A 23,453-nucleotide genomic window follows, 5' to 3' on the forward strand; every position below is an offset into this window, starting at 1 on the left:
GTGAAGTAAATGCTTTTGACTTTAGAAGTTATGAACTGTGCAATGATAGGTAAGATTAATTTTTTCAATTCAGTTTCTCGAAAACTATTAGGAGAAAGTAAATGGATGGATCAGTGCTTTATTTCGTGGACAGAATCACAATTAATATAAATATGATTAGGAAGGAACAACAGGCTTGGCCCAAATCTATTCCATTTGCAAATTTTGATAAATTAATAAAATGTCCAAAAAATAGGTTATGTTTCTACTGTAAAGTTATAGTTATAAAAGTAAAATGAATTAAGTGAAACAAACCACTAAAGCCCTGCACACACACACATCGATTTTTGTTCATACGATATTTTGCCGCCCTTATGAATTCTATCAGATTAAACGGAACTTGACAAACATCATCTGTTTAAATTGTATTACACTTCGTGTGTAATAGAATTTATAAGGACGGCAAAATATCGTACGAACAGAAATCGATGTGTGTGTCCAGGGCTTGAGAGGCAGCGGTAGTTTGAAGAGGGTCGAACTCACATACTTGTGTGTGAAGACTTCCTGCTATCAATATTGAAAAACTTCAAAACATCTCTAGACGATGTTTATAATATTGAGAACCATTTATTAGGTTCCTTTCACCCAGTCTTGTTTACATATTAGTTTCTAATTTTGATGGTGATCCATTCTATTTATCATTATTTTCAATCGATTTACCAGAAATGTTGAGATGCGCATCCAGCACTAACACATCTAGTGTTGCTATGTGTCCAGCGTTGTAGGCAACTACAAAAGCACTCCATAAAACGCATATCCATCAAATTAGATTGAGGAAGCTTCCGTCAATGAAGTTTTCAATTGAAAATAAATTATTAAATAATTGTAAAAGGAGAAGAAAATCAAACTGAGAAATTGTAAAATATACTTGTTTAATGATTTTAATTACAATTTAAATAGTGATCATTCGATAAGCAACTATTGTACCCATCATTGCAAAACATCCATCGACTCGACAATTTTATTTGATTACCCACTAATATCTCTGTTATGTTATACATTACACTTCGTGTGTTTTTCTAATCAGACATATATATTTTTCTTACATTTTTAAAACATTTGATATATATAATATTTATATAATCTAGAAAGTTTCAAAACATTCTTCACATTTATATAAACGTTTTATACCGCTATAAATACAGTAGTATGATAATACATACAATCTGCTCTGTTGTGAGAGAAAGAGAGAGAGATAGAGAAGGAGAGACGTGTGCGAGTGAGTTCACCCAATCACATCACGTCACCTTGTCTTAAAGCCTAAATTGCAACATCCAGCTTCTATTTAAATAATACAATACGTAAATGTGTACATTACAGAGTAAATGGATTGTTTTCCAAAGAAAAATACTTTTCATAAACCGGGCACGCTCTGAATTTACCATTTGTCACTGTTCATTCCAATTGAGAGATCAGTTCGAAGCACAAATCTAAACCGTTGTTCGTTTTTGGCTCGTCAAACACAAACGTTTACAAATCATTACATTTTGAGCTACTGATGTGTTCTTATTGTGCGCTTACTATTAAACCGATCAAATTTTTCACACACCATTTATTGAAATACTGCCAACTCAATGTCAAGTGTACCAAGAGAGATCCAAAATTATCAGAATACAATAAAACATCCAGTCATCTAATGCTGAAAATTATTAAGCTTGAGTTAATGCCAGTCAAAGTCAACCACACTAGAGAGATGCTTTTAAATTAATAAATCATTCCACATTTTGAGGGAACGGTAAACAGGATATATTGTAATAGTTAACTCAATATAATGAGAATGAGGGAAAATATTAGTATGCAATGATTTTTAAACTATGAAATAATGTACCTCTTGCAGCTGAGGTTCAAGTGGAGTGGAGTAAATATAAAGAAAAAATAAGTGAGGCCTAATCAACTATTAATGAGTTGGTAGTCAGTGAGAAATCAGTTTCTACAACTCACTGTTCAATTAGTACGTATATTAATTTTTGAGAAAAAATCTAGTGAATTATATTTCAAAGTTGTTGAACACAGAAGTAAGTGGTGTGTGGAGGATTTTTGAAAGTTCCTCAATAATATCTATGATTTTGGTACAATCTCTTTCAAGAAATAACATCCTATTGTTTCTTGGTCCATTCAACAGTCTTCAGTTCTGCATCTCTTAGTGTATGTTAAAACGTTTCACTAGGCAGTTAGTAAGCGGGTGTAAACTCGAGCATTGAAACAGTTGGAAAGCTCAGCTAGTTGTTTGTACAGTTCTGACGCATATCGGTTGGAAAGTCGTGTGACACATCAGTTTTAGGCAGTTTCCAAACGTTGGAAAATTTCAGAGCGGCCCGAACTTACACGGCACTGTATAAACGCAACGCTCATCATCAACATTCATGCACACCCATTTTCAAGCCTAATGTACACAGCCGGTCCACAACACTAACCTTAGCATGTTTAGGTAAACTGCAGCAGTTGGACATCATTTAATGGGTGAAAATTGTGAATTTTGTGTGTGTATATGTGTGTTAATCGCGTGCCTGCGTGTCTCTCTTTGAATTGGTCAACGGTAAGCGCACAAGTTTAAGCGAGATTCTATCTGGGGTTTAATAAGCAGTAGGTTTTCAAAGATGACCTCGATTGGTTTCATAATCATATTAGTATTACAGGGACAGTTCTGTGTATGTAGATGATCAAATTAATCGATCAACAGTCACAACTAACATCTCTCACACACACACACTCGCATACATCAGCACTCGATAAAACATTAATATAATCATAATAATAATCATCATCGTTAATCGATTAATTATTAATTGAACGCTATCCCTTTTATCATTGAGGGAGAACATTATCATTCTTTTTTTTGTATTTTTCAAATAGAATTTGTACTATTTTTAGGTTTGGGATTTGAGATCTGGTACCCACAAGTACCTGTTACTGGATGACGAGTAAGCTACACAATAGTAATAAATAACACAACTGCAACCATAGCAATCCAGCCGCCCTGTTCATCATCCGACATCCGACAGAATAGAACGTAATCAGATTCACAAAGTTACCTAATTAAAAAGCCACCGCGCGCGCACATACATTCAGCATTTAATTCCAGCTTTCGACGACGTTAACATTAGTTTAATAAATAAATCATTGATCGCTCTGACGACGTAACAACACTTTGGTAACAACACGTCGTGTATATTACAGGCTAAAAATGTTCAGGCGACGTTCTATTATGTTTGAAAGCAGTCTTAGCGACGTCGCCTCTAGTTCACCTAATTATTACATTAATATCCATCCGCATGTCATCCAATGCTAATGCTTCAATTACAACAATCCCAAAGTACTCAACAAGTTAAAGTATCTAACACAAAGCATCTAATAGAAAAATATCGGCTACCTAGAAAGGTTGTGATGTTTGTTGGTTAAATGAGTCAATTAATTTCTATTCCTAACTAATTCGCGAGTAACAACACATAGAAAGCTAACTATGAGCTGGTAATTTCATTGGAACATCAATATTAACAACGCACCAGCAAACAAATTTAATCAAATGATCGCGATAAATCTCACAAATTTATTTTAATTTTTTACAATTTCTGAACGTTACTGGTTTGTATTTGACATAACCACAAAGAAACATTAAAACATAACTGCGTTTGTTATCTATCATTGAAATTACTCAAAACGAAAACGAATAATTGGATCATAAATATCTTGAAGCTGCAGTTGAGCAATCCTCTCTGATAATGTTTTTGGCCCCTACAGTCAGTATTTTGTTTGAATCTAGTAAAAGTACAGTATTTGAATTTTAGTTGAGATTATCAATTAGATCGACCTTGAATAGAAATAGTTGGTGGATAAAAAGTATAGATTTGTATTCATAGTTGCTGATTCCATAGGTTATGATGAATTCGAGCTCAACTCATTAGTTAAATAATGTAATTGGTTGATGATCGTAATAAAGTTGAGTATCACGACAGAAAGCAAAATGTAGCCTACAATATTGAAAGGTGAAATAATTTTTTTAACTTACAAAACAAAAAACATATACTTCAAGAATCAGATACTGATAGAAAAATGGTTGTACCGTTTAGGAAAGTATGCGCTCAGTTCTTGAACATTTACTTAAAAATCTAGAAAAGTCATAGCTTTTTGGACGTTTCTATACAGATTAATCAATTGGTCAAAAATTTGGGCTTAATTTTATCAATTATTCAATTGCACGCACCCTCTTGTTCGCATGATTATTGCACGCTTAGGACATGGTTTACACGAGGCCAGTTGGAAGGCAAGTATCTTTGTCCAAGTTAGTTGTTCTGACTCAACACTCACTTGCACGATCTAAGGATAAATATTATGAAGACGAGTTGAATATACAAGGAGTTCCGACGTGTAACTTGGCATCAGCTACTTGTCACCACAAGCCAGCATTCTTAACAACATGGCAATTGAAAATAGTGGGATGAACGGTGATAGGAAAATCAAAAGAGATGATTAAATAACTGAATGTATTTTTAAGATGATGAAAAGTTTAAATATTATATCCAATTATCTTACAAACGTATCTTCTTGTTCCTAAAATGATTTCTCTTGGAAAATAGCATTATCGAACATGAGTGTTCTTGTTCAAATCAGAGGAATGCTCTTGCAATCCTGACTGGAAATTTGGAAATGATTACCGTATTCTATAAAAACGAGATTGGCTTGAAAATTCAACTTCAAAGAGCGATTTATAAGTGATTAATCAACAATGATAACGGTTTTCAACAACAATGATGAAATCGATAAGATTCGTGAGAATTTCATCATCTCATACAAACCTGTATGGCATTTTAGTATCCATTGTGATCGTCATAAATTTGTATAAATTATCAATTTGGGAAATTAATGCTATTTTATTTATCATGAAGAAATTATTGTAAAGATGACAATAATCAGGATGAAAATTAAAGTGTTTGAAATGTCAATTATAACTTAATATGTGATGCTCACACACAGTTTCAATAGAATTCCATGAATTGCAACTCTATAACAAGCAATACAAAATATTTAGCTGAAGGTCATTGCTTCGAAATTTTTTTAAGAAAGAGATCATCCAGGAGCTTCAACAGAAAATTCTGGTTAGTATTTTTTTATATTGGAAAATATAGTTATGATCAGGTGTAAGAATGAATTATTTGTATGCATCAAGTGATGAAAGAATGGATGGAAATGATAAATGGAAAAATGACAAAAACCGAAATTTATCGTTCAACTAATTCGCACAATACACAAATTACTTTCTAAAGCATATATTATAAAGGATAAGTTTGTTTTACAAAAACTATCAGTCTGATGAATAATTCGCCGCTCACACATTTAATCTTCCGCGAACACTGTCTAGCGTTCAGAGCTATGAAGTGTCGTCATAAAAATAAGCTACAGTATATACAATTTCAATGGAAACATTATTATAAACATTGTAGTAATGAAGTCACCAAAACACAATTGCTGATCTAATCAAGTTGGTCGGTAAGTGAGTTCGCACCAACATTGTCAAGTTCTGTTCTTATGAAATTTCAATTTGTGATAATGCATCGATTGAAATATATTTAACGAGCCATTTGTACCATCAATTGTACAAGTAAGAAGTTCACGATAAGAAGCGTTAGATGAGGTCAGGTGTGACTGAAGTTTTATTGATTAGTATTCGTATACGACCAAATTATAATATGAACAGAGAACAGAGATTACGAGAAAACAAAGATACAAACTTGATGCATGACCACAACAAGGAAATCATATTTACATGAACTTTAAAGCTCAAATAGAATAAGCAATTGTAAACCTTATCATAACCATCTTTTAAAAATCTCTAAAATTATACGTGAATACTGAAATTCACAAAGAAACATAAAATATATTATCGATATTTATATTATTCAATCTTTTCTATTCTTTAATATTAATAATACTTACATTCAACTTCAAAAATTCAGTTCAATTTCATGTTACTTAAAATGTTTCTCTTTATAAATGCTTTTTCAAATTTTAAATGATCATAGCGCTGAGTTGGATTTGATCCATTACATTTGGGGAAGAGTCTACAAAGCTGGTAATCTTAATAAGACACAATTATACAAAATATTTGAGAAAAACACATGTACAGTACTTTGAGATTACATATAATTACAATTCAGTAAATGATAATTGGCGGCTTTAATTCAATTCTTATCCCCAGAATAAAGTCTCTGGAATGTTGAATATCATTGGGGCTGCAATTATCACTTTCTAAGCACAATAAGTTCCATTTCGAAATTCTTGTTCTGTATCAAAGATATAGCAACTTTTTTGAATTATCATTTGAATAAGTCGTCTTTGGAATTCCCAAACTTAAGAGGTTACAAAATTTGAATTTTTTTACATTACAAGAATTAACTCTGCAATAGAATCCAGTATTCTGACCAAATTTTGTTATGTAAAAAATATTAAAACACAATGAAAGAAGCTGTAAATCAAATGCTCCATGTGATCACAAAGTTTAGAATAATGAAGTTCATCTAATAACGTTTGAGTTTGGAGAACATTGAAAGATTAAAATAGATTTCAGTTTAATTATTTCTTTTTACTGAGTATTATTTGTGTTGGTGAAGGTTCAATCATGAATTGCGTGAAGGGTTTATTTAGTGTCAATGCTGTTTCTATGAATATTATTTTATACATCATCCTGAGGGTACCAATAATTATATTTAATGCCACTGTGAAACTTTACATAGGAACTCATCTATTTCATTTGTACTATATGAAATCATTAGAATAACCGACTAATTAACAGATCAAAAATAGTACAATCAATAATTCTATCTAGAGAAACAGGAATGTTCGAAATTAATTTACAAAAAGCTTGAAGATTAACCTTATAATACAATACTGGAGTAGAGCAGTAAGAGCTCGACTTACACTAATCTCATATAATCTAAGTTCACTAAATAATTTCATGAACTTCTCAATTAGATAAGAAATTCACCTAAAATCAAAGGGTTATATATTAGTTGGAACTAGTTATTTTTATTCTACACGATAGAATGAAGATTGAAAACTTCAGATAGAATTCATGAATTTTGCTAGGATTATCATTGTTTATTCAACAATACAAAGGCTCCACTGATTTGAAAGCAAATAGTCTAAGTTTCATTCATGATTGAAAATGGAAAAGGATCTTACATGGTAACGTTTGATTTAAAGCTCTTTTCAAACAACATTGTTCAACTGCATTCAAACAATAATATTTTACTGGGACATAAACATACTGGTACAGTATTGTTATCATTATGTTTAAAAAAAATAATCTGTCAAGTAATGACTGATATATTCATGATGAGGTTGCTATTTAAATTCTCATATTTATACTCTACTTACTAGCAAAAATGCTAGACAGTGGAGTGCTTTAGATGAGGATGGTGTGCGCCCAGTTCTACGCTTTTGCGTGAGGGAGCGATAAATGGACCTACAGTTTAAGGTGGGTTCCGAACCACCAGAAGATAATTTCATTTCACCAATAGTTTCTGTATTTATTACAAACATTTTCAAGAATGAGTTTAGAGTTTACTCAATATTTACATTGATGTGGTAAAGTAACCACAATCCACATCCTACACCAATAGAAGCTACAAACATTAAAATTTTGCAACATCTCTGTTGATGTAGTATTTCAACGGAAACAAAAGCTGGTAAAAAAATAATAAAATATATAATTTTATATCGATAAAAGCGAAAAAATCAAACTTTTAACAACATCTGTGATGAAGGACTGCAACATAAAACATTGCAAAAATGGTTATTTTTTTCTAATAGAAAAACAAAAACGATTTTTCTAAAGGAAATATTGGGGCTGGAAATTTGTTGGAAAACTTGAGAACAAAAATAATTATTTCAAGCTAGAGATTTAGTATAGTATAATACTGTTAAATAACAAATTATATAGAACTAATCGGACGTCCCTTTATCATTACATGATCAGAGCACTGGATTCGAATAGCAGAAACAGATATGGATACACTCAACACTGTAGATATATGTCCATGAATGAACCGATGTAGAGAAATGTTTGGCGATAACAAGAAACAAGCTGAAGAGAGCTGAGAATAGCGCCGTTCCGAGAGAAGTTGCAGAGAAAGCAAGTAGCATGGGTGGGGTGAGAGGGGTGAGGGAGGGAGGGAGAGAGGACGAGGGGCAGAGATGACTAGAGCAGGATACTTGGTGGGTACTTATACTGGCTCTCGCGTACTTCTTTCAAGACTCCAGCAACGTGTAGCAGCATGGTGCCAGATCTCCATACATTCATGAAATCAATCGTTACGCGCACATCACGCGCACCTGCAAACAACCAAACACCAATAATAAATAAATCATTTATTGTGAAAAACACAAAATAACTATTTAATACCCAATAAATTTTCCAACTTTTCATTGTAAATGATTTTCAATTGTGACACTATTGTCTCAATACTTTATTCTACACTGGATAGAGAAAAATCATTACTTTTTGGCTTTTTAATCATTACACAATTTATTATTAGGTTGCTGGTAAAATAAAGTTTAGTATTTAGAAAACACCGCCTCCTTAGAGTGACTGATTTTCATAATATATTATAAAGATGGATAATATGGTTTGAGACTTCATATCACTTGTATTTTTTTGTTCAGTATTATCCTTAAATCTGAAGTAAATTAATTTCTTTTGATTCTTACTTACTTTAGATGTAAGTATACTTTCTTTTAATTTTAATTTAGTTTTATGATTTGAAGTTTTTGATTTTTCCTTTTTTCCCCATTTCCATTAACCCTATCTTATCAATCATCCTTAGACCACATAATACCTCATACTTCTTTTTAAATTCCTAAACTCACATTTTCATGAAGAACATTTTTTTCCTTAATTTATTGTTAAAGTTAGCATATCATTCTAACTAGGCTATATATTTTATCATTTGTAGTCACCTGCTGTAAAATATTTTAGGTTTAGTGGGACCAATTTTGTAATTGATCATAGCAAAGTACAAGTCAAATGCAACAGATAATATTACTATCACATTGGTCAATGGTTAGTATCCTAGTGCAAAAATGTGTATGGAATGACTCCTATATCAAATATATACTTGGAGTCTCCTCTGATACCTGACAAAACTGGATCACTGTAGGACTATTAATGAGGCTATTATAAAATTATACTGGTACTTAATCAGTTATTTATAAAATAACATCATAGTACCATTTTTTTAAAAGTTATTCAGTCACTATTATTTTTTGACCAATGTAGTGTATTATAAATTAGAATTGAACAGTTTTGGGCTTTAGACTGTTGTTCTTTCACATAAGTTGTGTAACTCTGAATGATTAACAGTTCAATGTTTAAATGAATTTTATAAATCAGATTTTGTAAGATAAACATTTTATTTGATTGAATAAATTATTGACTGTTCTATATTGTAATGAAAGTATTAGGCTGACATTTGTTTTGTCAAGGCACCATTAAGGTAGGCGCACACAGATCGTCATCGGACGGACGGCACGCATCGGACGGATCGGACGATTAGATTTGATGCAAAGTATAGGTATGCGCACTCCAATTGAAACTAATGCATCAAATCTAATCGTCCGATACGTCCGATGCGTGCCGTCCGATGACGATCTATGTGCGCCTACCTTCACACATGTGACTAGGGAAGCAGAATATACAGAGTGTTTCAGAAGTAGTGTCGAACATTTTAGGGTATTGTTTTTAGATGATAGGAGACTACAAATGTCGTATTTTAAGTGTCCAAAACTCAGGGGTTTATATAGCTGCCATTTTGTTATTTTAACTTGAGAATTTTTATCTAAAGAACGAAATGATATATTGATCTGAAATTTGGCATGAATATTTATGCTATAAAGACTCAACTTTAAAAAATAAAATAAAAAATGTTCTACGTAAATTTTCAAAATGGCGGCCATTTTAAATTTTTGATTGCAAATTTTACGAAAACCGTTCAGTTTACAGAAAATTTACAAGAGACAAGTTAGCAAATTTTATCAAGATTTCAAGGATACCTCATTTATTAAGATTGGTCAGAGAGTAACAGAGAAATTAATTATTTTCGTATTGCATGCATGACCACTTTTCACAATTTAAACATCAATATAACATTTTTAATTCCAATTGTATTTACGATGAAGCTTTAAAACTCGGTATGGCTCCATATGGCCATCCAGCTGGTTTTACAATGTTTTTCAGATGATCTTGTTTGTTCATGATCATGCATGCTGTACGAAAATAATTAATTTCTCTGTTATTCTCAGACTAATCTTAATAAATGAGGTATCCTTGAAATCTTGATAAAAATTTCAAACTTTTTTGTCTCTTGTAAATTTTCTGTAAATTGAACGGTTTTCGTGAAATTTGTAATCAAAAATTTAAAATGGCCGCCATTTTGAAAATTTACATAGAAAATTTTTCATTCTATTTTTTAAAGTTGAGTCTTTATAGCATAAATATTCATGTCAAATTTCAAATCAAAAGAACATTTCGTTCTTGAGATGAAAAATCCTAAGTGAAAAAAACAAAATGGCAGCTATAAGGATAACCGCTGAGTTTTGGATACTTCAAATACGACATTTGTGGTCTCCTATCATCCAGGAACAATACCCTAAAATGTTTGACACTACTTGTGAAACATCCTGTATAAGTACCCAGCTGACATTTGTTTTGTAAAGGCATCATTAGTCATTGCACATTTGACTAGGAAAACAGAATATATAAGTAGCTGACATTTATTTTGTAAAGGCACAATTACACGATCAAATATTTGGGCCCGGTTGCACAAAAGCCTGTTGAATTTTAACGGTGATTGAATGCCAAGAGAACCAATCAGAAAAGCCATCTTTTCAAAAAAGAAAAACATTGTCTGATTGGTTGTGATGGTATATGGCTTTTGTGCAAGCGGGTCTTGGCGTTATGTTAATGTGACTTGCCTAGATGACTTGCATGTCGTGAAGCGTGAGTCGGCTGGTGGACATAGCGACGCCGCTGTCGCTGGACGCCGACTGCACGCTGCTCTGGTCGTCCGTGTCGCTGCTGCTGTGGCCGCTGCTGCTTCCGCTGCCGCTGCCGTAGCCGATCACGTCGATCTCGTCCGACTCGGAAATGGACGGCGACAGGACGCTTCCGGACGACGCCGAGGACGCCGACGAAGACGCAGACAGTGTGCTGGACAGCGAGCACTCAGACACCGAGCGTCGTTTGGCGCCGCTGCCCAGCGACGCCGCACCGCCGTAGTGCGTCCCGACGCCCAGCTGCTCCAACCGCCGCCTCAGGTACCTCTGCTCCCGACTCAGCTGCTCCTTCTGGATCGCGTGCTTTCGCTCCTGCACCTCCAAATTCTGTACACAAATAAAAACACATGAATTATGTCACTTTTCTATTTTTTATTTATTTTGTCATAAATAATGTTACTTTTCATTTTATAATAAATAATAATAATTTTTTACTCTCAAAATAATTAGATGTTACAATTCATAGTGGATATAGTATAAAATCGTCCATTAATTTCTCAGAAATAATACGATAATGAGATCAAATTTGAAAGAAAATTTAAATCAAAACAATTTAAATAGTCTACACTATTGAAAAATCCTGTCCGCTGAGTGAGAGAACCAATTCAAAACAAAATCAAGCTAACATGAAACAAAAAAAATAAAAATTTATTAATATTTAATGTTCTATTTCTGGTCTGTATGTTCACATCAGCGAACAAAGATAAAGCTGGATTCCCAAGATAGTATGAATAGTGCCATTAGAACTCATGGGAATCATATTCACTGCAACTTATATGTGGGAGTCCAGCTTTATTCTATCAGCTTGTCTCGGCCCAAAATTTGCATATTATGTGGTGTTGAAACACATCAATTAGTAATTTTCAATATGAGTTAAAAATGAGTATGAGTTACGAGTACATGTCAGTTTTCATATGAAGTTATACAGAGTGAGTCATGTATGGGAACCCTTCAATAAATTGGAGACTGTTGTAGATATAATACTGTAACTTTCAGGATAAGTTATTGGTCAAAAATACTCTATCTTTTTACGTACAACTGAATTTCAACCCTTCATAAGGGGGTGACTTAGGTGTTGTAACTAGAATATTTTAAATGTAAACACCCATTGCGTGGTACATCATTTTAAAGGCCTTTTTGAAACAAGAAAGATGGCATCGACAAAAATGTTCTATGATACTTTTATCCCAAATGGCGGCTGATTGAAGTTTTCGTTTTTAAAGAAATGAGGAGTTCTAACTCAAATATTTTGAACGTAAACACCCATTGTGTGATACATCATTTTAAAGGCCTTCTCAAAACTAGACAGATGACATCAATAAAAATGCTCTATAATAACTTTATCCAAAATGGCAGTTGATTGAAGTTTCAGTTTTTAAAGAAATATGTTTAAGATGGCTGAGTGTAAAAGACGACCAGCTGCGTCCTAACTTCGCCCTCCTAGGATTGAATGAAGGCAGCAATTCGATTCAATTCCTACCAGCATTTTGCCACCCATTACTTGACATTAAATATCGTCGATTCTAAGCTTATGTTTTAATTTCACTGAAATGTTTTTCTCAGGAACTTGTAATTTGAATTAATAAACTATTTATTGCATCGACTAAAATTATAAATTATAACTCAAATGAATTTTTCTTTTAGAGTGAAATTGATTTAATAAAGGCTATTTTTTATATACAAGTCACTGATTTTTGCTGCAAACCACCCCCACCCTCACACAAAAAATTCGGCGCCATTGGTCCGTGGAAAGTTTTAGTTAACATCACGGGACTTTAGGGCCAATGTTATTTCTTACGAGAATTATTGAAACACACTGGTGTCATTTTCATGCTGATTCCATCAATATGACCTAAGCTCTCTTTCTTGCTCTTTTCTCTCACACAATAATTTAGCTCACAGACTTTCTGGCTTCTGTGAAATCTGGCAGCACTGAAGGTACTCCATGAAAACAATGCTGCAATCTAAGGTTTGCACTGACTATGGTAATGATTCACATCATTTCATTTTTTATTGTGAGAGTATAAGAAGATTAATTTTGAAATATAGAATATTATGTCATTGATGAATTATTGAAAATGAACAATTCAATACACAATACTAGTAATGCTTCAACTAACTTCATTTTTATTGTGAGGGGAGGGAACCTTGTTAAATTTCAGAATTATTTTGAGATGAGAATATAATTATTCTGAAACATTTATCGTCCAATTTCAATGTAATAGTATACCAAAAATACTGTTATTTGAGAAGTTGGGAATTAATGTTTGCTTGAAAATAACAGTCAATGCTTCCCATTCAACCAATGCTAAAAGTTTAAAGACATCCAAGTGCAAGCCATGCATTAATTCAAGTAAGTGATGCAAAAAACCCAAGTCTGATGTGTTAATAATAGAAAATCATTGAATGAACTCATATCTTGCTATCATAATTAAATTCTTATGATAAATATTTTTTCTATTTCCAGACAAAAGCAAACAAACAATAATTGCGGAAATTAACACTAGACTAAACAAAGCAAACTACTGACCTTAATAAACCTTTTCGCTTTCGTTAATAAACCTAAAGTGGTATGCCTAGAAGCTTCGTTGCCCAGGGGAACCATTTCTTTGAGTTTCTCCAAGCAATTCCTAAGGTGTGCTCGCCTGGAAAAAAACAAAATGAACACTAATTAGAACACTAACAAAAATCACGTGTACATAATTTATAACCGTAAACTTTGAAATATACAAAGGGTGGTTTTCTTACTAAACTTGAAGCAGAGGGATCGTTGATTAAATTTATTGTCGAAATAAGCCAATTTATACACAAGAGCATTAAAGAGCATTTTTTTGCTTGTGGTGCCTCCTGCACTGTTCTATGTAATATGCTTCCTATGTTTCCTTATTATTTACTAATGTAACAAATGACACTGATGTGAGAATTTCGGAGGATAAAATAGATACTAAGGAATACTTGTGTTATTTCTTCTTCCAAATTCAGGTGATGACACTGTCCAAAAAGTTGGACATTACATAGTTAAGTTGTATTAACTGAGTTGAATCGTAATAATTTCCATCAACATATTATTATTATCACAATATTAAAGACGAAAGAAATAATTCCAGAGTAAATTTTACCTAACAGTAATCAAATTTACTATCATTACTATTTCAGACTTTGTGTAATCTTATTCAAATTCCGTAGAGGAATAGCACAAGGAAATCTCATTTACCTCACTCAATCTTTTTAATTATGTACTTATTGTAAGAATTAAGAATAAAGAATAGACTTTTATTTATGAATATCAAGAAACTGATTGTGTATTTCACTCCAACAAGCATGAATATTAAACGAACATGACGTTGACAAAAATACTAATAACATCTTATTCAATCATGATTCTATTGAACCAATAAAATTACTGTAATGTTAAAGTAGAAAACTGTTTTGTGATATCACTTCTAAACTTATGTGGAAAAACCTAAAGAATTATTTTATCAAGTAAGAGAAACCGAAAGAGCTTAAAAATGTTTTTATTACAAAAACATTCCAGTAATATTTTCAAATAGTATCACTTCTAAATTCAAGTGAAAAAATCTGGTGTGGCGCACTCACACAGCTTTCCTTGCCGTTATGAAAATTGATCACCTGACGCTAGTGTTCTCGCGCATATCAAGTCTACTTATAAACAAAGATCCAAGCCAGCTGGTGACAGGACAATAACGTTGGAGACATACGAGGTCTGCTATCTCTTCATAGTGAATCATTTAATAGAATCAACAGTTTGCAATAATTGAATAATCACATTTTCTCGAATTTCGAGCTTATTTTTAATTTTAGGTGAAAATGTTACTGGACATTAATTGTAGAGATTCTCATGCTTAATCTTTTCCACTCGAAATTTTTTGTTTAAATTGTATCTGGAGCCTGATAATTGAAAATCTAAAATCAAACTTTGCATAGATGGGGCGGAACTCCTGAAATTTTTACAGATATGGGACTTGTGGCAGTTGATAGAGCTTATCGATGACTATTCTAGGTATAACTTTAATCAAAATCATTGGAGCCGTTTTCGAGAAAATCGCGAAAAACCCTGTTTTTGACAACATTTTCGCCATTTTAGCCGCCATCTTGAATCGCATTTGATCGAAATTGTTCGTGTCGGATCCTTATAGTGTAAGGACCTTAAGTTCCAAATTTCAAGTCATACCGTTAATTGGGAGATGAGATATCGTGTACACAGACGCACATACACTCATACACACACACATACAGATCAATACCCAAAACCACTTTTTTGGACTCAGGGGACCTTGAAACGTATAGAAATTTAGAAATTGGGGTACCTTAATTTTTTTCGGAAAGCAATACTTTCCTTACCTATGGTAATAGGGCAAGGAAAGTAAAAACAGAAATAATATTGCAATAAATTTATCAAGTAAGAGAAACCGAAGGAGTATTGCAGTCATTTTATCAAATGAGAAAAAAACTGAAATTGCAGTAATTTTATCAAATAAAATATATTTTTAATTCAATTTTTAAGTGGTAAAGCCACTGATACTAGAAACAACAGTAGCTAAACTGATAGTGATTTATTTGAATAGGTGTTTGTGAAGAGCTAGAGGCGTCAGGCGTTCTGGCTTCTGGCCTGCCTGAGAGAGATGAGAAAAACAGAAAAGCACGTGGCTATGACTCACACATCACACTAGTCGCAACCAAGGCCAAGGTCATACTGCAATTGCCTATCACATAATGCCAGTAAGCACGAAAATATCAAGATGTTAACTCACGTTTATGATAGAATTAATGGGTTAACTGCATGAGTGAAACCTGATCCTCTTGGTAAGAAAGAGGAATACATTCAAAATTAATCATTCTAAAAACATTAACAATAGATAATACACTATCAATCAATTCTTCACGATAAGCCTGCTCAGGTATGTGGCACAAATGCATGGGCATAATAAATGAGAAAAAAGCTCGGAATAAAAAAAGAATCAATTCATAAATAATCAATTTTGAATGATTAGTTCTATTACAGTCATGAAAACATTGTTATAAAGGACAAGTCATCTTCGTATTCGAATCCAGTTGAAAATATGGAAAATCATACATTAAAAGTAATTGGATAAGTGAGCTATTTGAAAGAGTGGGCTGTTTTAATTTTTGTCGTAATACATAGTAGTAGTACTAATTAAGAATTCAAATTAAATTTACTTTCAACTTGCTCCAAGGGCCATCTACATATATCCAAGATGATCATCAAATTTATACCTTAATTAATCTTGTTAGATAGTACATTTTTCAAGGATTATTGATATTGATAATGGGTGGTAACATAATTCTTTCTGATGATGCAAACATTTTATCAAGGTACACTTATTCACTAATATCATAAAAAAAATTGAGATTTGAATTTAAAACACATAGAGCTGAATGAATCATTTGCACAAAAAATAATATGATCACAGTATATGAAATATGGATGATCGCTGTCGAAAATTTAGGTTACATTCCATTTATTAATAGTTGCTTCTAATTATTATTGAACATCAATTTTATTTAAACATCCACTTTAATCAAGTTTATATGAGGATGAGAATTTAGTTCAAATTAGAACACCATGACACGGGCGATGTATATAGCCAGCAATATTTCTCCATAAAAAGGAGAACAATATTTTCAATTTAAGCTGTCAAAAGTTGTAACAAGCTGACAATGTGGCCTGATGCCGACAGCATAAATAGAGGGGGAGGGGAGAGGGAACCTCAGAGTGTTCTTCACATGTGAAAGCACTTTTGAAACTGTGCAAGATGGCGGGTGTAATGGAGGGGGGGAATGTAAAGACAAGCCAACGTCGATTTTAGAAATGGGGGAAAATAGAAAGAGTGGTGGGAGAAAATATTGAGACCGAGCACCGTAGGTGAAATAATGATGTCGACGCTCCATTTTTCTCGCCTCGCATTCAGGAAGAAAAGTTTCATTTTCCGGCGCTGAGAGGTGAGTGAGTGAGAGAGATGTGCTCTGTTCCGCGTAAATAGACATGGCTGGGGTCTCCCCTGTCGCCCCCCCCCCAAACCACTCCTCCATCAGACAGTGGAATATTAAAAAGGCATGAAGTGTCTTTTGACAGCAGTGAGTCCAGCTGGTGGAAAAACGCGGCTCAAAATTTATGAATAATATATCAGCCAGAAATTCGGTATACAGAAAAGTTTCGACGTGGCTTTGCACTCGAAAGAGAACGACTACTGGACAAAAACAAACCTGCCGTATTGGACAATACAAAGTAGACAATTGGATATTACATTGGACAATATAAGGTAGACTGTATCACATGTACAAGATAACAGAACACAAGCCGAGGCAACTCAAATTACACGGAATTCGCATTAATCAAACCGAGTCCCGTTGCAGGCCTACAATGGATAAATAACAACACACTTTCCGTAAAACAATACCTCCAGTCCACTGCATGAAAAATGATGGGTATTGTTACTGAAAATTCATAAAATCAGTTACTTCATTGAACATTGTACTACTCTCATAATGTGAACTGTGCCTATCTTGTTCGCGAAAGCTTTTTCATCAAAGTAAACTCGAATATTGATCATTAACTCTATTTTAGTAAATCAATTTTTACAACCGAGTTCTTTCATTCCACCAGCTTTTCCCATCTACATAATCCAAGTCTTTTTTTTGAAGCCATGTCTGAATGAAAAGGTAAAATTCAATTCAATCATCATCTTGGGGATGGGGTAGAACCAGAGAATGTACATTCTATAGTTTAATAACTTGAATAATGTAATTTATAGGGAAAATTCAATGTGATTTTTATAACTAACATTCTATACTCTCTGGGTAGAACAACAGTCAATCACATCGCTCATCTTATTGGAAGGGTATTGGAAGCAGTGTAGTTGAACCTCTATTAACAATTCATCTCTTTGTCTTATCATTCCTCACATTACTCATAAACAGGCCTAGGTCATGAGGGTTTCATACCTACTGAAAACGGGTATCATGCCTACTGAAAACGGGTATCATACCTACTGAAAACAGGTATCATACCTACTTAAAACGGATATCATACCTACTGAAAACGGGTATCATACCTACTGAAAACGGGTATCATACCTACTGAAAACGGGTATCATACCTACTAAAAACTGCTATTATACCTACTAAAAACTGCTAGTATACTTACTGAAAACTAACTAACTACACTTATCGGAGTTCTATTACCTGAACCAGGGTATCATACTCATTGAAAACGAACTACCTGAACTTGAAGATACGTAACATCAACTCTTACAATAATTTCTTCTACTGGGCAATTTTATTCTAATCAGTTTCCCAGAATCATCTTGAAACAAAGAGCAAGACATCCCACAGCAATTTCTCTGAAAGTGCGTTCTATAGAAATAGTCAGTCAGTCCATTGTTATAATTTGTCTCAAATGTTATTTATTGGTGAGCAGTGATTATGATGGGCATTGTGACCACTCGGGATTGACGGAAATGTGGTTGAGGAGAGCTGAGCCAGAGCAGGGCAGAGCAGAGCAGAGCATCCGTAGCTGCAATCGCATGTTTTACCAAAACACAATCGACAATGACCGGTCGAGAAACAAAGATCTTATCGGCGACGTCTATTTACATTGGAAACGTGCGTTCGCGCCCAAAACGCCGGAACACCGAACCGTGATCACATGGCGGAACACCCAAACTACAACACAATTCCCACCATGTCACGCTTCAACGTTAGGTTCACATCTACACGCTGTAGACCTACAGTGCCGCAGGCAGCAATTGAGATGGGATGCCAGATAGCGCCGCCTAGCGAGCATTAAACACTAAATTGCTAATAGAAAATACAATAATTAAGAAGTGGCCAGATTAATCATAGTCAGCTACAGGAAGTGACATATGGATGTCAAACATTGAACAAGCCAACGGACAAAATGTTGAAAATACTGATCAAAAATAAAATAATATTCTCAAACAAGAAATTGCTCTTGATTTCATTCAAATTCAGTCTGTTTTTCACAAAAGAAGAAATGATAAAATCGAGAACTTAACTCGGCTAACTTTGAACTCAATGTGAAGACGTCATCAAGTCTATGACATCCACGATATTCTAGAACAGCAGAAGCTTGATTGAAACTTGAATAGAGATTGGTCGCTGCTATATTGGTTAGTTTACGCCAGGCGATTCAGCCAAGTTTTGATCTTAGCATAGTTTAGAAACTTCAAAAATGTTAAGAAATAAAACTTTCTCATTAAAAAGTATTAATGCTAAATTAGAGTTATTCTATAAATGATAGAATGAAAAGCAGATTATGCTCACAGCATGTATTCAGCTCAACTTATGTATCAGCTAACTTGAGCTCAAAGTTATGTATTTTTATCCAAGCTAATCAAAACTTACCACATTTGAAACTACAGTAGATACAGTAAAAATTTACTGATTTATGTAGACCTACAGTAGTTTGAACATTTTCACATTACGTCAACGTAATTCAATTTTGAGAAATTCACTGTTCAATTTTTAGTAGTATTTTAGGATAGAAAAAATTAGCTCATTAGTCTTTAGACTAAGATGGCTATAGTATTGACCAATAGAAAAAAAACATAATTCAATACTTGAAGATATATTTCAATAAAAATCTAGAGTTACAAACGCCCTATATCCCAGACGACTGGGTTTGAAGATAGAATCATCATCGCCAATAATGAAAATCAAATATCAAGCATTTTCCCCAAATTGCATCATTCATTTCACGGATGTCAAGACACGTGTCGTCAGGGTAAATCTAGTTTTAAAAGAAAGTCATACGATAGTTGTTATATTTAGCTATGTGACTCACAAGCCTACTAAGACTTCTTATGGATTGCATAACAGAAAGCTACACTTACTACAAACTACATAATAGCTGAATTTCTAGAGCTGACTAACAATATTTTAGGGGAACAAATAGATAGTATAAGATTACTTGCTTAGTATTTTGTACAACAAAAAATCGTTCAATACTACAAGAGACAGTATTTCAAATTACTGAATGATATCATTCAGTTCTAATGAGATCACAAAAGGCTAATAAGCACAGATTATACATTCTATACTCTCTGTTAATAAGATGGGAAACAGTCAATTGTTCGAGTGAAAACAAATGTATAAAAAGGTGTTAAAAGGTTATAAATATAATTATGTTAAAAGGTTATACCTTGATTTGTTCTTCATAACTAGATCCTGGATGTTTCTAAAAATCCTGTCAATTTACTTGGAATTGAATATACTGTAATCCTATTATATTAAGCGAGCAATTTCTGTATATTATATTTTCATATTTGGTTATTTATATTTATTTATATTTGCTGGTTATGTATATTTATCTATGGTTATTTATGTCCAACGGATCTCGAAATAGGCACTAACGATTTTCACTAAATTTGGAACATAGTAGGTTTATGATAAAAAAATTCGATTGCACTAGGTCTCATCCCTGGGAAAACTCGCTGAAGAACATGAAAAGGATAATTCATCCTTGGAAAAACAGATGATAATTTCGTCATCTATCGATAACAGAGGATGCGTGTGCCTGTGTGGGAGATCAGCTGTGTCATCAATCAGCTTACCGTGTCTCGCGAGAAATCTAGAAATTTTAATAGACTATCAAAATAATCTGATTTGTTGACATGACATGGTATATCATAATATTCAAAGTTAATCATTATTTTACAGTTTTAAGTGATTAGTGAGTGTTATTTTGTTATTCAATTTGGTTTGTAAACAATCTAAATTAGAACTTTTCTGCTTTTAAATATTTGGACTGAAAATTGGACCTGAATTCAAGTGTATGGAACATAACCTACTTTTTGGGTCATTTATAGTGTATTAATCAAAATTCGGGGAAGAAACAGTTTTGTGCTGTGTCTGTTAGTCCTTCCCCAATCATTTTGAAGAATTGTGTTCTGTTTATCAATAAATAAATAACGAGCGAAGCTCGGTGCCCCGATATTGGGAATAAACAGTAAATTTATTTACATTATAATACATTTTTGTAACTTTAATGATTTTTAATAACATTTTTGGATTTTAATGATTCAAGTACATACATATAAAGACGACGCCTCAAAGATTTGGAATGTATAATTTAAACAAGATTCTGGGCCAAATTTTCTACTTTTGGATTTTAATAGTTCAAGTACATATCAAGGGTTTGGAATCTAGAATTTAAACAAGGTTCTAGGCCAAATTTTCGACTGAAGTAGTTTTCGAATTAGGAAGTGATCTGTGTAAACTTGATGCCATCCGTGTAAGAGATTCGAATCATGTAATTATGTAAGGAGGCGTGAAACTACAATCCCGTTATGTGTCCTCAAACCATCAAAACTCATCTCGAATCTTCTGTTGCACTCACTCACTCACTCACACCCATTGCCGAGAGCAGCAGCAACATACAGAATACAGCAACGCGATCCTCCACTCCAAATTCAAGCTGACAACTTGACGTTCCAGTCAACGACCAGACAAAAAGAAACTCCACTATGTGCTCTTATGTTGCCTCAATACAAGCCAGCATTCACTGGAGCACAAAACAGCATGCACAGAGCACAGAGCATAGCACTTCATTTCTCTAATGTGCAGTGGCATTCAGCTTCAATTTAATAGGGATTTTACAAGAAAAAACAGGTTGGAAAATATAGACTTTGCATTTACAGCAATTTAGGCCTACAAGGAAATGAATACGACCTACACAGAAATACAGTGACTCAACACTTACAAATAAATAAATTAATAAATACAGAGACTATATTCAACACTAGATACCGGTTGCACAAAAGCCGATTGAATTTTAACAGAGATTAATTCCATGAGAACTAATCAGAGGAGCCGTCTTTTCAAAAACGTCTTCTCTGATTGGCTCTCGTAAAGTTGATCACGGTTAAAATTTAACCGGCTTTTGTGCAACCGGGCCTAAATATTTAATAACTTCATATTAGTGCTTAATAGTGAAATTTAAGTTTGATAGAATAGTCCTGAATCCCCATAAGATATTACACTTGGCACAGAGATGTTGTGGATTTTCTCCATATTAAGGTAAATGAAAAGATATTGCCAATTCCACATTATGTGGAATTGACAATATCTTTTCATTTCACCTCCCCATAAGATATTTGGAGCTTGTTCAATCGGGAAATGGTATTATATTCATCAAACTAATCTTCTTCCCTATTGTAACAAATTCTGTTAAAATTATATAAAAATGAATTAAAGTATCACAATCATTCAGACTATGTTGTAGTAGATAACCATATTGAAAAAGAACGACTTGATATTGTCGAAGCCACTATAATATTAAAACATCTTGATATACTAGTGACAGTTATCACATCATTATCAATTTCTAAAAAAAATAAAAACTGAAGCTTGAGCTCTACTGTCATTGGCCGAGATTAGACACTAAACATGACCATATTTGGGCGGGTCTAGTTCGGCCAATGACAGTCGAGCTCAAATTTTATTGTTTGACAGCTAATGGCCAAACATAGAGCTTCACCCATACCATAAACTCTGTTGCTTAATGTTTAAGCTTTCAGCTTATTAGAGATTGATATTATTTCAACAACCGAAACTGGTATCTCATATTCAAATAAATTGTGGTTTCGACAGTATCAAGTCGTTTTCATTAAATATGGATAGATACCACAAGTCCAAAATACAGAAATAATGAATATCTTTATGAGCCTGGACTATTCAACTAGACTACATAAGAGGTTCAAGCAAATAACCTGATAAATTATATCAACTACCAGGTATTATTATACTGATAAAAAATTTGTTCAACATTATGGGAATCGATAGTCTCGTTCCACCATCATCCTAATCAATTGTCAGGAAGAGTAATGTATACTGTGTCTACCTGTGTATAGTCCTATAGTTTACTGTATAGATCTTCGAGGAGAGGGGAAAAATGTACAGTACTATCCTAAAAGAAAAATATTCATTTTTATAGACCGTCCTATGAAATACAGTATACTTTAGTACTGTAATACTAAAGACTCGTTTTGTTGTGAAGCTCATCAACGACAATCGACAAAACAGAAGCTGTTTGAACTCATACTGAAAATTCTATCCATTGAATTGCATGAGGCAAGCTCTGCTCTGTTCAGTGATCCGGCCAGCGCTGTGAAAGCAAACAGTGGATGTGGATGACCCCGGACAGAGGCAGGCAGTTGTCGCTTCAACAAATGGAAACAGATTATCGAAACGGCTCATCTCGCTTTGTTTTTGCGCCTATTTCACTTTTTTCACTCTTCCACGTCCAGCTAGCTCTATATGGAGAATACTCGGTGTACTACTTCCATCGCACTCTCTCCCTATTTGGT

At 33.5% G+C, this 23,453-nt stretch overlaps 1 protein-coding gene across 1 annotated transcript in view; it reads right to left on the reverse strand.

Moving 5' to 3' along the window:
• Window positions 1-891: 891 nt before the first annotated feature.
• Window positions 892-23,453, reverse strand: part of LOC111045033 (max dimerization protein 1) — a 144,409-nt gene continuing 121,847 nt past the window's right edge. The window contains exons 4-6 of the mRNA XM_039426749.1: window positions 13,616-13,730; window positions 11,005-11,412; window positions 892-8,367 (exon numbers count right to left, since the gene is read on the reverse strand). Of these exons, the coding sequence (XP_039282683.1) occupies window positions 11,005-11,412; window positions 13,616-13,730 (523 nt within the window). The 3' untranslated portion in view covers window positions 892-8,367. The remainder of the gene's footprint in view (window positions 8,368-11,004; window positions 11,413-13,615; window positions 13,731-23,453) is intronic.

Source organism: Nilaparvata lugens, chromosome 4 (assembly GCF_014356525.2).
Source record: "Nilaparvata lugens isolate BPH chromosome 4, ASM1435652v1, whole genome shotgun sequence".
NCBI lineage: Eukaryota > Metazoa > Arthropoda > Insecta > Hemiptera > Delphacidae > Nilaparvata > Nilaparvata lugens.